The sequence below is a fragment of the Grus americana genome, chromosome 6, assembly GCF_028858705.1.
Source record: "Grus americana isolate bGruAme1 chromosome 6, bGruAme1.mat, whole genome shotgun sequence".
Classification (NCBI taxonomy): Eukaryota; Metazoa; Chordata; class Aves; order Gruiformes; family Gruidae; genus Grus; species Grus americana.
In genome coordinates, this window is record NC_072857.1 from 8699492 (window position 1) to 8716349 (window position 16858).

A 16858-nucleotide genomic window follows, 5' to 3' on the forward strand; every position below is an offset into this window, starting at 1 on the left:
AAATCATGGATTTTATTGAAACTGCAATTAAAACAAATCAGGCTTAATGCACACTGAAAGCCTTAGTAATTAGTATACAGGTGAGCATGGAGCAAAAGGCACAAGCTTAGCCATCTTTCCAAGCAAAACAGAAAAAAGAAGTGTGTCTATAATCGAACAGCATGTGAATATTAATGCACAAATCCTCTGAGTCCCTAGTTCCCCGATGCAATTATTTTCTATTCACATTAATTGTTCCTAACAGATGACATTAATGACTTTGAGTTAAAATGTGTGCAAAGGAGGCCTTCAGCAGATCAATGCTGTTTAAAAATAGGGTCACTTCTGCAATCATTCACTCAAGGTGTAACAGCTCGTAAATAAAACAACATTAACATGTTGATTGATTTATAAATGTTAATTTTGTAGTTCATTTTTATGCTTTTTTCCTGAAACCTGTCAAACTCTGTGGATAATGGTGGGACTCGCGTTCATTTGTCATTGTTGCATGTGAAGTAATGATAAGTTGCAAAACAGTGACTAGAAGAAAAAGTAGAGTTTGTTTTGGATGAAGAATGATCTGTTCTGCAAACAGGAAGTCTTGGACAAAGTAAGCACAAAGAGCAACATTTTGAATTAGAACAAATCCTCTTTTACCGCAGGGTCTTCATTTCCCTTGAAATTTAACAGCAGAGTTTGGAATTTTAAAAATGCTGATCTGCTGCATATTTGACAAATGCTTATGCTTTGCTCGTTCCCTTCTGCCCCCCCAGAAACTCCATTCACGCATCTTAGACCTCTCATCTGGGGATTTGCTTTCAGAAATAGAACGGAACAGAAGCCTGATGCAATCTCGAACTGCTGATGCTCAGATTCATGTGAGTTTTTGTGCTGTCCTTGTACCCCTCATTTGGAACCCTCCTTTTTGCCTCTGAAGTCTGATGTCAGGGATGAGCCATAAAGCTGATCTCTGAATTGAAACACTGTTGAGGCAGATAACAATACTTCTTCTTCTTTCTTTTCTCTGAAATTCAATATTGTGTCCTCAGTTGATGTAGTAAGCAGATAGTGTCACTCTGTGCAAAAAAGCGTAAATCTTAGCAATGTCCCCAAGATACCTTTTTGGGTATTGATTACATCTCAGAATCTCTGAGAAATGGTCAAGGAGCTTTTTATTAAAGCCCATACACCGTATTATTCATCCTACTTTTATGATATATTATGTATGAACTTTTAAAAATTCATGGGCTCTGCGTTTTTTTTTTCAGATGGGGTTAGCTTTGTGCTTATTTGGCAAAACGTTAGCCAGTGTGGCTTTCATGTTTCATTGTCAAAGAGAAAAGGAGCTTAAAAAACAAATGCCACATAAAGATAGAGGGAAACAAAAAGGACGAGAACAGAACATTGGACCTGTGTGTGCCTTTGATCTTGAAGTATAGTAGTGTCAACAAAAATGTAATCTCCTTTGTAATACATACTTTAATGAAAAGGCATTGTTTCAAAGGTTCAAAAAATGCTAATGACCCTTTGCATTATATGTAATTAAGCCTTCAGGTTAGGTTTTTCTAATATAGAGTTTTGTGTCTTTAATAGCCTGATTCTTTCCATTTTCTGTGATTTCTAGCAAAAATTATGTATTTAAATTGTAATAGTACATTCAGGCCTTTTTACTCTAACTTCATTAAAGGTAATGACTTAAGAGTCATGATTACAAAAAATTAAAATTTCACCATGTCAGTTAATAGACCCATATGCAAGTTAAATATATTTAATTAATGCATCATAAACATACTATTCAAAGTACTTTCTTTGATAATTTAGAGAACAAAGGCAAATTGCAGGAGAAAATTCCACTTTCTCTTCAGTGATGTGAATGCAATCTAGAAATTGAGCAGATATCCTACTTCGGAATCTGTAATGGCATGATATTTTTTGCACATTTTCTCATCTCTTAAACAATAAAGATGATTACAGTAATATACTGTTCTTTTGCTTTCCTTAGATATCTCCATTTTTCCCATTGCTAAAACTGTAGGACCAAATGCCTTTTTCCTGGAAAGGCGCTCAGACTAGCTGAAGATGACAGGAAGGGAAGGCAGTTCTTGTCAGTATGCTGTGATCTCCTCTTTTCTCTTACAGGAGGTTCTTATAGGAAAGGATTTTACAGGCGTCCTTCCCTTAAACACTGTGATGACTGGGACATAGCCTAGTATAAAGGGCAGAAATTTGACGTGACATGTTTTCCCAAAGCCACAGCTGAAAGGCAATGAAATAGCCAGAGCAAGCAGATGCTGCCATTGGCCCCTCTGCAGTCAACCTTACAGGGAATGACGCCGTCATAGCTGAGGAAGATGATGAGAGGGGGTCTCCCATGGGAACCACGATGTCAGAAATAAAGAGTAATTTGTCTCAACAAAGCGAGAAAGTCTGTTTCAGAGCCTGCCTCTGATGCTGAAAGATGTGTGCTTGCCAGAGCCAGTGGATTTAAAGCTTATTCCTCCTACATCCGTTTGACTTTCTAGGAGAACATGTACCAATAACTCCCAGAGGTGAAATGTGCTCTTGCTACCTCTAAATGATTTTCCCATTCATAGGTTTTACCTATGACAGAGAGTAATGATTTGCCCTGTAGTTATGTTTGTCAAAACCAGAACATTATTATGCCAGTTGAGCAATGAACAGCTGTACTGATGAACTCCTCAGCAGTAAAAATTCTGCTCTCTTCCATTTAACTGAAAAAGGTTCAACCCTAGTAGTAGTAAATGGAAGGACATGGGGGAATAAATGGTAGAAGTTAACAGAAGGCCAACAAACATGTTAGTGTATGAGAAGTGCCTACAAACTGAGCGTTTTTCCAGAGATTTGCATGAAGAAGCTGTGTCTACTGCATATACAGTTTTGATAATTGTTTTGTGGATTCAATAACTTTACATTTCTTGTGTCTTCATGACTATAAAGGTAAAATTTTCATCTAAGCAAAATTAATTTGGGGTATATCTACATACAAAAATCAATAAATATTGTTTCAGCTTGCCTTAATGAAATCCAAGGCAAAGTTTTATGAAACAGAGTCACGTCATTCTGCCTTGTGTTCCACGTAATTAAAAAGATGTCTGAATCCGTAAGGAAACTGGAGAATAGCATAACAGAATGGTGGAGGCACTTAACATTAAAGAAGCTCTAACACTGTTAGGCACAAGAGTATTAGTTTGAAAACAAATTAAAGGCATCCTAGATACTCCTACAGAGGTTTAATATTTTACCTAAAGTGCTATCTGCTCTTCATTACTCTCTTCCTCAAAGCTGGCACTTAGTCACAGTCAGCTGAAATTGCATTTGGAGAAGGGTGATAACTACACAAGTACTAAAGGCAGCCATAAAGTGTCAATAAATTGCATAAGCAAGAGGCTTCAGCTGTCTGCGAGTGACACAAAGATGGATTGTTCTACGTCAGAGAGTTTCTTAGACAAAGCTTTGAACTAGATAGGAAACCAAAATTAGACTGTAATGGAGAGATTCCATTCTCAGTGGACATTCTGGTGGGATACTAAATTAATTTACCTTGTCCAAGGTGTACAGCCTCATCTGTTACATTGTAGGGCTATAACGCAGTTGTCAAGACGTACTTGTATTCTTATAACTTTGTTTTCTGTATCTTACTGGAGCACACTGCTTATGTACAAAGCATAATTCAAGTAGACTCAGAATAATCTTTAGCAAAAGAAAAGCAGAATACTGGTTCAAGAATAAAGAAGAACACATAGGGGACTGTGGATTTTTTCCCCAACAAATGAAAATGTTAGCAATTTTTAACTTAGTTCTGTGTATTAAATTCACCAGATGTTAATGGCATAACAGGAAGGTATAAGTAGCTTACTTGCTTTTTCTTTGTCCTTTTTAATCAAAGGCAAGTTAAATGATATTTTTCCACCCATAAGATACTTCTATTTCTTCTCATATTTTAGGAGTGCCAGCAGAATGTGAAATCCAGTATACCTGTCTTGAAATGCCAGAGTCAATTAAATATGACAGGTCCTAGCCGCCTGTATCCCCGGAGCAGCTGCAGTAGCAGTGAACTCTCCCTCTCAAGTGCTTGCAGTGAATATTCCAGTGGTTCCTCCTACACTTGGAATGATGGAAAGACATGCAGCAAAAGGGTAAATCAAATTAATTTTCTTCATTTATTAGCTTACATTAATCTGAAACAAGATTAATTGAAAAGCTGTCTATTTCAGAATTTTTTTCCCACTTTCTTCTCTCTTTTATATCTAAAACAGTTGTCACTAAACTCAGTCAGGGTTCTCTCTCCGATGTCTCCCTGCCTCTCACTCTCCCCCCTTTTAATTTTTTTTTTTACCAATTCCTTTATCACTCCAATTTGCTCGCAGTTTCCTCATTTATTCTGACATTTATTCTGTCTTTCACAGTCCAAATTGTTCTTCTTCTTTATCTTAATACTTCCATTCATATTGTTCTTCCTACAGGTTTTAAATGCACTGCAGCCTTCACACCACTACGAAATCCTCTATTAAAAAAGAACCGTTGCTATTAATAGCAATGGATGAAACGTAATGCCCTGTGCAACTCCTAAATCTCTACTTAAATGGTAACACTTTTTATTAACAGTACTTGTGAGTAATATGTGAGGTTTATTTTGTTTTAACAGTCATCCGTGAGCTGGGATAAAAGAATAAGCATTGGTTCTTCGCTCCCAAGCAACCTCTCAAGTCCTGCAGATGATCTACCTCCAACTCGTATCAAGGAAAACCATATCTTAGAAGGGCTGAAGAAATTACAGAAGCAAAAAATATTACTTGAATCACCTTCAGTAATATCAAAATGGGGTTACAAAGATTGCATGAACTCTAATGAAGGAATATATTCCCCTGGAGTTAAATGTGGCAGCCATAATGAACAGACTCATTGTAAGCCCATGGAAATGGGAAATATTTGCATTGAACATAACAAAACTTTCTCTTATGATTCAGATTCACATGATGATGCAGATGATGACTCTTCATCCTTACTGTTGCTGCAGGAAGTACCAAGCAAAGACTGCAGGACCTATTGCAACAAATTAACTCACAGCATTTCTGACAGTCTCTTTGACTGGGATCCTAATAGGAAACATTTGCCAGAAAGAAGTTCATATTTTAATTCAAAGGAAAGACCTGAAAAATTGACTAGTTTTGTCAGTGGCTTTCAGGCAGAAGTAAAATCATGCACCAGAGCAAAGCTGCCTGAGTTACAGATAAATCAAAGCCATGCTAATATAGGCTGGAAGGACCTTAATTTTCAGCTTTCAGATACTGATGACAATGAAGTCTTGGATGAATTGCATATAGAAAGCAGTGATGAGAAGAGTCCATCAGATTTATTAGCAACTCCTTTTACTGAGAAGTACGCAAAGACCTCTGGCATGCTCAAAGTCATGGAGAATTCTCAGTTTGTATCTACTGACAAAGAGGAAAAACAGATATCTGCTCACTCAGACATTAGACCAAAGACATGTAATTTCATTAAACAACAAAAGGTTATAAAAAAGACCTCTTCTGAAGAGTGCATTACAGTAATATTTGATGCTGAGGATGGTGAGCCTATTGAATTCAGCTCACATCAAACTGGAGTTGTCACTGTAACAAGAAATGAAATTTCAATCAACCAGCCACAAACTAGGTCCAATGCAGAATATACTGAACTTATACCTCAGGGAATAACTGATTTGCAGACAGGAACCAATGCTAGAAACTACACTGCTTTAGAAAGGCCTGAAGATGAAACCAAGAAAAAGACTCTTGCAGATAATACAGGGAATAAAAATACAGTTGTCCCCATGACCTGCAGTGAATCTTCACGCTGTGAAAGAGTGACACTGCAAAATACTCCACGACAAAAAATGGTGAAGCCAGTGTATGATGTATCCTACAAGGCCAACTCAAGCTCCACTGTGCATGCAGGAATCAATCAAAAGCCAAACTTGACTAAAATACCCAGCAGAGGTAAATTTTCTCCACAAAAAGCTGCAATGACGGAGAGCGAGGAGACACTTGTAGCTCAATCAGTGGGCCCCGCAACCCTTGAAAAATCACCTGCTCTGCCACCTGTAAAGATTTCAAGATTCAAAAAGGCACAAAGTCCACCTCATCATTTTGACTCAAAAGTTGACTTCCAGGTTCCAAAGCCCCCTGCTCACCCCCTGCCCGGCTTGAAACGGCCAGGCAGAGGCGATGGGTCAAAGTATCCAAAGAGTCAGAGTCCAGCATCACCACTGTTGCCTCAGCACCTTATAGAGCCCAGTGACTATGGAGAACCTCCAACCAGAGACTTTCATTGTGATTTAGCAACTGTAGAAGCCCGATCACCGTCCCCACCTCTTCCTCCAGGCAGGTCAACATCCCTCTTGATTCGGCCTAATTATGCTCATTCACCACCTGTAGCAGTAAAAGTAGGAGGAGCTGGTCCCAGTGAAACAGCAAAAAATATACTGAAATCATCACCATTAAAAGGAACTGTGAACTCTGGCTTTCATAATCAATCTAGTCATGAAATGCAAGCAAAAAATGTATCTTCTGGGGCCAAAATTGAATTATCTTACCTTCAAGAAAATGCAGAAGCAATTATGCAAAATAAATGCATATCTCAGCAACCCCATAGTGCATGCCAAGGACTTTCCAAAGTTTCCACGAAGCAAGTCTGCCCAAAAAACCCTAATCAGCTGGGTCTCCACAGGAATCATGAATTTTCCAACACAGATTTTCAAACAGCCAGGTCCTTTTCTGTAGGTAGTCCGTCATTGGAAACAACTTCTTCACAAGATGCATATTCCAGCAAAAAAGATGTTTCTAGTGACAGTGGGGCGAATCAGCCACAAAAGATGCCAAACATTCTCCCCGCAACTCCTCACTGTCATACAACAAGCACAAGTGAGCCTTTACTATCTCAGGTAAACAATTCCCCGTTGTCAACACTGTTTCATGGTAGTGACACTGCACATGCTGCCCAAAACGCTAATGAGAAAGGAATGAAAACCCGTCTCCCTGTAGGACTGAAATTATTTGTCAAATCTCCCCAACTTCTCCGAAAGAGCTCCACTGTACCAGGGAAGCAGGAAAAAGACAGTATAAATGCAGCTTCCAAAAGTAATGTGAGTTCGAGTAAGTACAAGCAAAATGAATCTATATGTGTAACCACCAGAGATGCAACGGATGCTGAATTAAAAGACTCTAAGTCTGATACCGAAGTAAAAAATAATTTTACTGTGGGATTTAGTATGGATACAGCATCACCTCATTCACATGAAAACTGCAACTTGGTGGTAGACAGAGTAGATGGATTAGAAAACAAATTAGTTAAGAGATCTGTTTCTTCTAGCAACAAGTCGCACTTGAAGCCAGCTCTGGGCATGAACGGAGCAAAAGCTCGTAGTCAGAGTTTTAGCATTCATACAGGGGAAAAGCCATCTGCCCCTGTGACAGAAGGTCTCGGAAAAGTACGAACTCAGATTATTACAAACACTTCTGATAGAGGAAATTCTCTAACAAGGCAGAATTCAGCCATGGAAGGACTTCAAATCAAGGCTATTCCTGGGTCAGCAGGGACACCAGAGACTCTTTCATATACTCCTAAAACCACAGAAAGTTCCTGTTCTAGGCAAGGTTGTCTTGGAAATACGAGTAGTTGCAATAGCCAGCATGGAAGCCCAAGCAAACTGCCCTTCAGATCATCTCCCAAAGTAGACTTGTTTCACAACACTTCAAAATGTGATGGAAACAAACCATTTTCTCAGAAAGATGCACGCAGTCTATCTGTCCAGAGTGAGAAAAGCACTGAAAGTTGTAAACACGAAGTTCTAAGTAAAAAAAGTGTTCTGCCAGCAGAACTTGAGTTAGAAGCATCACCTACTATATCTTCCAAACAAGTTTCATCATTTCAAAGCTCAGATGGAATAAAGTGTGCTCATAAACTGGAAGCAACAAAGTCACGAAGACAGCAAATGTCTTTAAAGTTAGCAGAAGCCTCTGAGAAGGTTACCACTGTTTTGAGTTCACCGGCTCTACAACCTACAATAGAGGAGAAAGTCATGTTATGCATCCAAGAAAATGTGCAAAAGGGCCAGGGACAAACCAAATCTCCCACTGCAGAGACTAAACAAAAGACTGGGCCCTCTATAGCTAGTTGGTTTGGCTTTCGAAAGAGTAAGCTCCCAGCACTGAGTAGCAGGAAAACCGATGTTCTTAAAACAAAGGTAGAAAAAAAAGATGCAAAAGTTTCGGGATTTGGAATTAAGCAGGCAAAATTAGAGAGAAGAAAAGAAAAAAAGAAAACTGAACAACACTGTGAAGTAGAAAATGAAATTAACAGGAAAACAGACTATGGTAACATTTTAGCTGATGTCATGGAGAGCAAAATTATGAAACCTTCACAAGACATGTCTGGTGAGATTGAGTGTGAACAAGTCAAAGGTTCCACCACAGCTACATACTCATCAAAAGACAGTTTTATGAAAGAGCTTTTAAACAGGTAAAACTCTGGAACACAATTCGGGATGTGTTGTACACTGTAGCTTTACAGATGCTCAGTTGCTAAGTTCAATGTATGTTCCTTTTAGACTAAAAATGCATAGTAGCAATCAGTAGGTACACTATCAGGACTTTAATCTCTACAGGAAAAACATTAATAATGAGGTGATAATTTTGTTCATGTTACTTTGTTACCCAAACCAATGGTCTTTGAAATTAAAGAATGGCAAGTTACATCCAAGTTGATAGAAATTGAAATGATTCCAGAAATCAAGAATCTAGGCAGATGGTGTGTAAAGATAGAGGATAATTAGGAACATGTTTTAATGTATTCCATCTTCATGTATTGTAACCAGCAAACATATATTTGGTAACTAGTCAGAATTAATTACATTTCTAGCTACCACAACCTTCGGTCACAGAAGAACTTAGCAATTGCTATACTGTGTTTTCACGTTTGCCCCACAGCAGTCCCAAATATAATATAAATCATTATATGTGAAAGACTAAATTGATATACTACCTGAAATTGCAAGTGACAGATTTGATCAAGGCTAGTTAGAAACATTTATCACTCAAAGGTCTAGAGACAGAAAGATACAGAGAGGTTACTTTAAACATTAAAGGAATGGGAAAGTAGAGTGATTGAAGAAGGGCAATGTAATTTATCAGAGGAATCACTCTCTACCTGCAGAGTTGATAAGAAAGCAGCTCAGCAGACAGAAAGTGGATCAAATAATGTTTCCTACAGGAGTGTGTCAAAGGGCAGCTCCCAGGGCTCCTCTCTTCACGGCAACTCTATCAGCTCTCAAGGAAACCACAAGAAAAACAGCAACACAAAAGCTGATATGGAAATACAGAATCAGACCTTGGTAAGTGCTTTAGTACATGAAAACATTATTACCTTCTTTTTAACTTCTGAATGTGTTCCTTATTGCCAGTACAGGCAAACAGGATAATAACTGTTTATATATGATACAAAGATTTTGTGTAGCTAGAGAATTGTGAATTAATACAAAAGTTGGCAGCTTGACTATAGGCCAGATTATACAGCTAGTCATGAAGATCCTACTGCTCCTACTGGCAATTCAATTCCAGTGGAGATATATGCACGATGCTATAATCATACTGTAGTAGAGTGAAATAATGGGACCATTTTCTTTCTTTTTTTTTTTTTCATTTTTTTCCCCTTTCCCTGAAAATTGCATGCTAGTGTTGAACATTCCTCTGAACATTACAGAAATCATTAAGCCTAAAAATTGCACTGCTGGTGGGGAAAAGGCAAAGTATTTGACCACGTTTGGGAGTATTTGTCACTTAAGAGGAAGTCTTTCAAAAGTGAAAACATACATTTGGCCCGTGTCTCTCTTTGTGCCATGGAAAATCGCCCTGTTAATGCCCTGTAGTTTTATGCTTCAATGAGGTACTAACTATACTTGATACTTCAGTTTACCCAGAGAGTAGGAACGTTGCAATTTAGAAGAAAATATTTCTTTTAGCTGTTATATTCTGGTTCTTCAAAGGTGATGTAAGTGGCTAACTTTTCTACATCGAGAAGCGTACACACAGAGTCTAGGATTGTAGCCTAAAGTCAGACTGAATGGGTGCCCTTCCTTGTGAAGCTTCTAATAATTAACCTTAGAATTTAGTGAGCAATTTCTTGCCTTGCAAGGGCCTTTCCCATGTTGTTTTAAAGTCCAAGCACCAGGAGAACAGAGATGCTTTAACTTGATGAGCATTCTTTCCTCATTCCTTGTAGCTGTCTTGACCATGTTATTATGATGACTATTAACAATAATTGCACTTTTCACAAAATAGTCTGAAAACTTGTGCCAAATAAAATACTGAACATGAAGTTGAGGCTATTACTATTGTTGTTCTGATAAAACTGAGTTACTGAAGTATGACACATGCAACTATTTCATCTGAGAGAATTTGAAATATGAATGTTTTAGGATGTGTTTCAAGGATAAAACAAATTTCAAAAAGCTTCATAATGGAAACTGGAAAAACTCTCACCTTAGTACTGACATTTAGGATGCTTAAGGTTAAAGTATCACACACATGGTTTCAACTTCAGGCAAATGGGTTTTTTTTACTTTAATGCAGATGTCTTTCCTAAGAACATCTACAAGGTCATTTTTTAAAACTTGCAGGGAACATATGCAGAATGAATGTGTTGGAAAACTTTTTCCTCCTGACTCCTGTGGTATCATCTCTTCTTTGAAAATGTAGATGTCTCCTGCATTATAAAACCACAAATTATAAGCATATCTAAGGCTGTCCTTGTAGTGTCACTGAAAGGAAAGAGAGAGAATGAAAGTCTGGAAATGTGCAATATGCAGGAAATTCAATCCAACTGATCTAGAACTTTGATAGCAAAGCAGAGCCCCTTATCAGAGCCACTCAGTTTAACTATGCCCCATTTAATATGGTCCTGACAGCTTAGGGTATATCTTCACTGTACAGAAGTACAAAAAACTCTACGCATTGCTTCTACAATTTCTTTCTAACTTACTATTTTCTAATGCTGCAATAATTTGCTGTGCTTTTTGTCTGTCATTTTGTGAAGTCTTTCTAAATGCAGCAATAATAGTCATTTAGGACTTTAAGTATACCTTCAAGAAACACACTTCATTTTATCAGGGAACTATGAAGATTGTCCTTAATATACATAAATAATGGTGAAATGGTAATTATATTGTTTAGTTTTTAAGGACATGTTAGTCATGGTGAAAAGTCAACTGTCCTATACCATACACTCTTTTGTTCACTAGGAATCAAAATATTTTTTGTATTGTTTTTGAAGATTGTTATATGCTTCATCTTTGTGAGTTTCATAGTGGTTTTGGTGGCACTTAATTCCTGAAAGAATTATCTAGTGCCAAAAGACTGAGAACATCTAGAATAACGAGATTAAAAACATGCTTACAGTGCTTAATGCTAATTTATGAGAGCTATACCTTAAGATTCCACAGTATGTGATATTTCATCTTGTCCTCCAAACTTCTACAAGAGAAACAATGTAAAGTCATTAAATTCGAAGTTCATGCATCTTATTACTATCGTTTATGGTTATTCTTTGCTGTCTGCTTACTTTGAAGCAGATTGCAGAGGACTGGGAGATAGCTGTGACTGAAAACAGTCGCATGCAGTAGAATGGCCTGTTGTGCATTTTTTTGCTTGTAAAAAGACAAAATAAATATTTTTTGAGAAACCAGCATAAATCTTTTGAAAAGTCCTAAACTAAGGAGATTTCTTTTCTTTTTTGAACAATGCAAAGTGCATTCAGTCATACGGGTTCAGTGCGGAAGCTGCTGTATTTCAAAACTGCATATCATATGTATACTGCTTCTTCAAATCCTGGCCATAACATTTTTTAACATTAATGTTCTAGAAAGTTTTTCCTTTAAAGCCTATTTAATTTTTGATTATTAAATCTCTTATGATGTGCTAGGTAAAGACTTGGGGCACTATTATGCCTTAACATATGCACCAATTACCTTTGATTTCTGTTCATGCAAAGAACATTATTGCTTGACTGCCACTGAATTTATGGAAAAAGCAATGGTCCACCAATGGCGGCCTTGTGCATTCACCTTCAGAGGGATACACTTCCCGTTAGTGTTCATCAAAAAAGCACTTTGCTCTAAAGGCCAGCCAACAGAAATACATAATCCTTTAGCCCACACCAAGGATATTCCACATTCTCCAATACTTTTTTCATGTCCTTGGCTGGAGCTTAAGGTGAGATACAGTCATTTTTGTGCTGCACTGCTTCATTTCATCTTTGTGATTTTATTACAGCCCAGTGTAATTTAGAAAAGCCATGGGCTTTACTTTGTGAGGTGGAAGTGTGGCACCAAAATCAAGACACCAGGAGTTTTGTATAGCACTGTCTGTCTGCAGTCTGTGTGTTTGGGGAATACTCAGACATCTATCCTAATATTGTGAAATGTCACATCAGCAGCAAGCCACAGACCGCCATGCAGTCTGCAAATGTGAGAAATTGTTCTACCCGTAATTCGATGCCAAATGGTCACATACTCTCCTCTTCGTTTTCCATAGCCTGAAGAGCCTCATTTCAGAAGAAAAAAAATGTAATCAAATCTCTGGGATTAAGAGATTAGAAATCCACATTTATAAATAAACAAAGCAAGTCTTTCATGTCTTACTGAGGCTAGTCACAAGAGGTCAATAGGGCTACTTGTGTAAGCCAGACAAACAGAATATATACTATGATCAAAGATATGTCATGCAAATGATGATAAATTCTACTGGCTTAGATTACAGAACATATTTAATGTTATTTTGAATGTGCTATAAGTGGTTTAAAACAGCAGAGAGTGATTAACAAATAATTTAACATCTCTGAGATATTGAAAGTAATTTTTTCTGCAGTACTGGCTTTCCTCCTCTCATCACGCTGAAAGTATCTTCATTCCTGTTTGATTTATGTAGCATAGCAGAAAAATATGTTCGTATATCTGAATTATGGCCGCTGATGGCATGAAATGGAGGGGGTTTTCACTGTATGCTAGGAAGATACTCAGGTTATATATACAGTTGGGAAATAGGAATGCAGAAGAACAGAGCAAAAATATGCCTTAATCTGAAAAACAGAATATGTAGAGGATTTGAATAACACATACTTGAACACATACAAGCTCTTAGTGTGCACTGCATTCTTAAATGAAGTTTTTCTGTTTAGCTAATAAATGCTTTTAAACAGAGGTGGAAACAAAAATGCCTAAGTTCAGCATTTGCAAACTGAACTAGAGAGATACCACATCACATATAAAGTTTACATTTTTTTTTAGCATAGAATCTGAAACATGGTATTTTACACAGAAACAAATAGGAGGTCAGAAGACATGAGCATAATTTTTTTTTTTTTTTTTATGCAGAGAAAGATTTTGATTTTGAGGAATTGTATCTTCCAAGGGTATTTTTTCACTGCTGCATATTGTGACTTGGAAGGAAGTTAAAGTTGCTATCCTTAGATACTGTTCATAGAATGAGACAGGCTATGTACTTCCACTATTAACTGCCCTGTAACTTCACTCTGGTTTATTTCTGAAAAAATATTCTGTAGTTATCATGAAGCAACATAAACAGAGTCAGAGATGTTCTTCACTTTTGTTGTTGTACTATGTACAGGCTGAAGTAGTCACAGAAAACCTGCAAGAAGAAGAAGAGGACACCATGACAAGGACTACATGTCAGAGTCATGTGATAGGTACAAAATTATATTTTATACTGAATTTTATTGCTGTCTCAGTTCTTGGGAAAAAAACCGCCATGTTTAATTCTCATTACTTTATTTCCTTGCCCACTTAATGTCAGCTTTAGCATTCATTTAGCCCTAGTCCTGGATAGCCAGATTTCACTGACTATATAAAATACGAGTACATCCCATTACCAGTTGTGGATCAATGCAATGCTTGACAGAAGGACTTTGGAATCTGGCTATGAAAGATCATTTCAGCCTCCAAAACTAGCGGGTTACATATGGCGGCTTAACCTGAGGGTGGTTGTCCATAATACTTTCAGTGGGAGTAGTACAGATACACTGTAACTGTGTCATCTGTCCTTGAATTAGTAAAATTTAGAATAAAAGTCTGAATAGCAGAATAATTACTGTGATAAACTAAACAAAGTTTGTTGCATCCCAACAAAGAGGAAGTCAAGCAAAAACATGAAGAGGCCCCCATGGATGAACAAGGAGCTCCTGGGCAAAGTCAAACAGAAAAAGACACCCCCTACAGAGGGTGGAAGCAAGGGCAGGTAGCCTGGGAGAAATACAGAGAAACTGTCCGAGCAGCCAGGGATCAGGTTAGGAAAGCCAAAGCCCTGACAGAAATTAGTCTGGCCAGGGATGTCAAGCTCAACAAGAAAAGCTTCTATAAGTATGTCAGTGAGAAAAGGAGGACGAGGGAAAATGTGGGTCCCCTCCGAAATGAAACGGGTGATCTGGTTACCCAGGATATGGAGAAGGCTGAGGTACTCAATGACTTCTTTGCCTCAGTCTTCACTGGCAAATCCTTGAGCCACACTGCCCAGGTCACAGAAGGCAGGGACTGGGAGAATGCAGAACCACCCACTGTAGGAGAAGATCAGGTTCAAGAAAATCTAAGGAACCTGAAGGTGCACAAGTCCATGGGACCTGATGAGATGCATCTGTGGGTCTTGAGGGAACTGGCGGATGAAGTGGCCAGGCCACTCTCCATCATATTTGAGAAGTCCTGGCAGTCCGGCGAAGTTCCCGCTGACTGGAAAAGGGGGAATATAACCCCCATTTTTAAGAAGGGTAAAAAGGAAGACTAAAGGTAGGGTAAAAGACTAAAGGAAGGGTAAAAAGGGAACTACAGGCCGGTCAGTCTCACCTCTGTGCCTGACAAGATTATGGAGCAGACCCTCCTAGAGACTATGCTCAGGCACATGGAAAATAAGGAGGTGATTGGTGACAGCCAACACGGCTTCACTAAGGGCCAATTGTGCCTGACAAACTTGGTGGCCTTCTATGATGGGGTTACAGCGTCGGTGGATAAGGGAAGGGCAGCTGACATCATCTGCCTGGACTTGTGCAAGGCATTTGACACTGTCCCACACGACATCCTTGTCTCTAAATTGGAGAGACATGGATTCGATGGATGGACCACTCGGTGGATAAGGAGTTGGCTGGATGGTCGCACTCAAAGAGCTGTGATCAATGGCTCAATTTCCAAGTGGATAACAGTGACGAGTGGCATTCCTTAGGGGTAGGTACTGGGACCGGCACTGGTTAACATCTTTGCCGGTAACATAGACAGTGGGATCGAGTTAACCCTCAGCAAGTTTGCTGATGACACCAAGCTGTGTGGTGTGGTCGACACGCTGGAGGGAAGGGATGCCATCCAGAGGGACCTTGACAGGCTGGAGAGGTGGGCCCATGCGAACCGCATGAAGTTCAACAAGGCCAAGTGCAAGGTCCTGCACATGGGTCGGCACAATCCCAAGCACGACTATAGGCTGGGCAAGGAATGGGTTGAAAGCAGCCCTGAGGAGAAGGACTTGAGGGTATGGATTGATGAGTAGCTCAACATGAGCCGGCAGTGTGCACTTGCAGCCCAGAAAGCCAACCGTGTCCTGGGCTGCATCAAAAGAGGTGTGACCAGCAGGTCGAGGGAGGTGATCCTGCCCCTCTACTCCGCTCTTGTGAGACCCCACCTGGAGTACTGTGTCCAGCTCTGGGGGCACCCAGTACAAGAGAGACATGGAGCTGTTGCAGCGAGTCCAGAGGAGGGCCACGAAGCTGATTGGAGGGCTGGAGCACCTCTCCTATGAGGACAGGCGAAGAGAGTTGGGATTGTTCAGCCTGGAGAAAAGGCGGCTCCACAGAGATATAATTGTGGCTTACCTGTACCTGAAGGGGCCTGCAGGAAAGATGGTGAGGGACTGTTTATGAGGGAGTGTAGTGACAGGACAAGGGGTAATGGGTTTAAGCTGAAGGAGGGTCGATTTAGATTAGATGTTAGAAAGAAATTCTTTACTGTTAAGAGTGGTGAGGTACTGGAACAGGTTGCCCAGAGAGGTTGTGGAGGCCCCATCCCTGGAAGTGTTTAAAACCTGATTGGATGAGGCTTTGGGCAACGTGGTCTAGTGGAGGGTGTCCCTGCCCGCAGCATGGGGGGTTGGAACTAGATGATCTTTAAGGTCCCTTCCAACCCAAACCATTCTATGATTCTATAATTCTAAATCAGGAGTAGCAAACCAGGTCTGTTCAGAAGACCTTAAAGCTGTTACTGAAAATAAAGTTGCCTTTGCTTTACACTTTTCAGGAGGGTAGCACCATCCACCCTGCTTCTTCATTGGCATGTACTAATTTTTAACTTCAGTACATGTTAAAATATCTAATAGGCAATGGAGGACAAAACAGAAGTCTGTCTGGGATCTGTATCAGAGTGGTATGTCACCAATATAAGGAACTGACTCTCAATGAAAAAGATTCTCCTTTAGCAAGTTCCCTTTGCAGGCAGAGACTGCAGCAATAGGTAAAATCTGATTCAGTGTTTTCAGGACCCTGTAAGTGATTTTGCTAGCCAGAAGCTCTTTCATTTCACTAATACTGTCAACTCAGCAAGTGGGGCTGAACAGAGGTATCATGTAGAAACACATTCCTCTTTGGGGTAGCAGGAAAATGTTTACATGCTTTATTGACTTGTAGATCCTTTTCAGTCCCAAATTCAGCCAAATAAACTCTGGCTGTCTTACTTGCAGAAAAGATCCCTAAACTCTTCCCTCACTAATAACCCAGCCATAACTTGGCTCCACTACAGCAACTAGATAACAAGAACTTTGAACAATGCAGTGTAAGACTC

The 16858-nt window shown here is 39.2% G+C and overlaps 1 protein-coding gene across 2 annotated transcripts in view; it reads left to right on the forward strand.

Annotated features, from left to right (window-relative positions):
* Window positions 1–16858, forward strand: part of NCKAP5 (NCK associated protein 5) — a 516605-nt gene that overhangs the window by 445173 nt on the left and 54574 nt on the right. For both annotated transcript variants that reach the window (XM_054830045.1, XM_054830046.1), the window contains 5 exons: window positions 753–857; window positions 3945–4136; window positions 4646–8499; window positions 9193–9370; window positions 13659–13737. In XM_054830045.1, coding sequence (XP_054686020.1) covers window positions 753–857; window positions 3945–4136; window positions 4646–8499; window positions 9193–9370; window positions 13659–13737 — 4408 coding nt within the window. The remainder of the gene's footprint in view (window positions 1–752; window positions 858–3944; window positions 4137–4645; window positions 8500–9192; window positions 9371–13658; window positions 13738–16858) is intronic.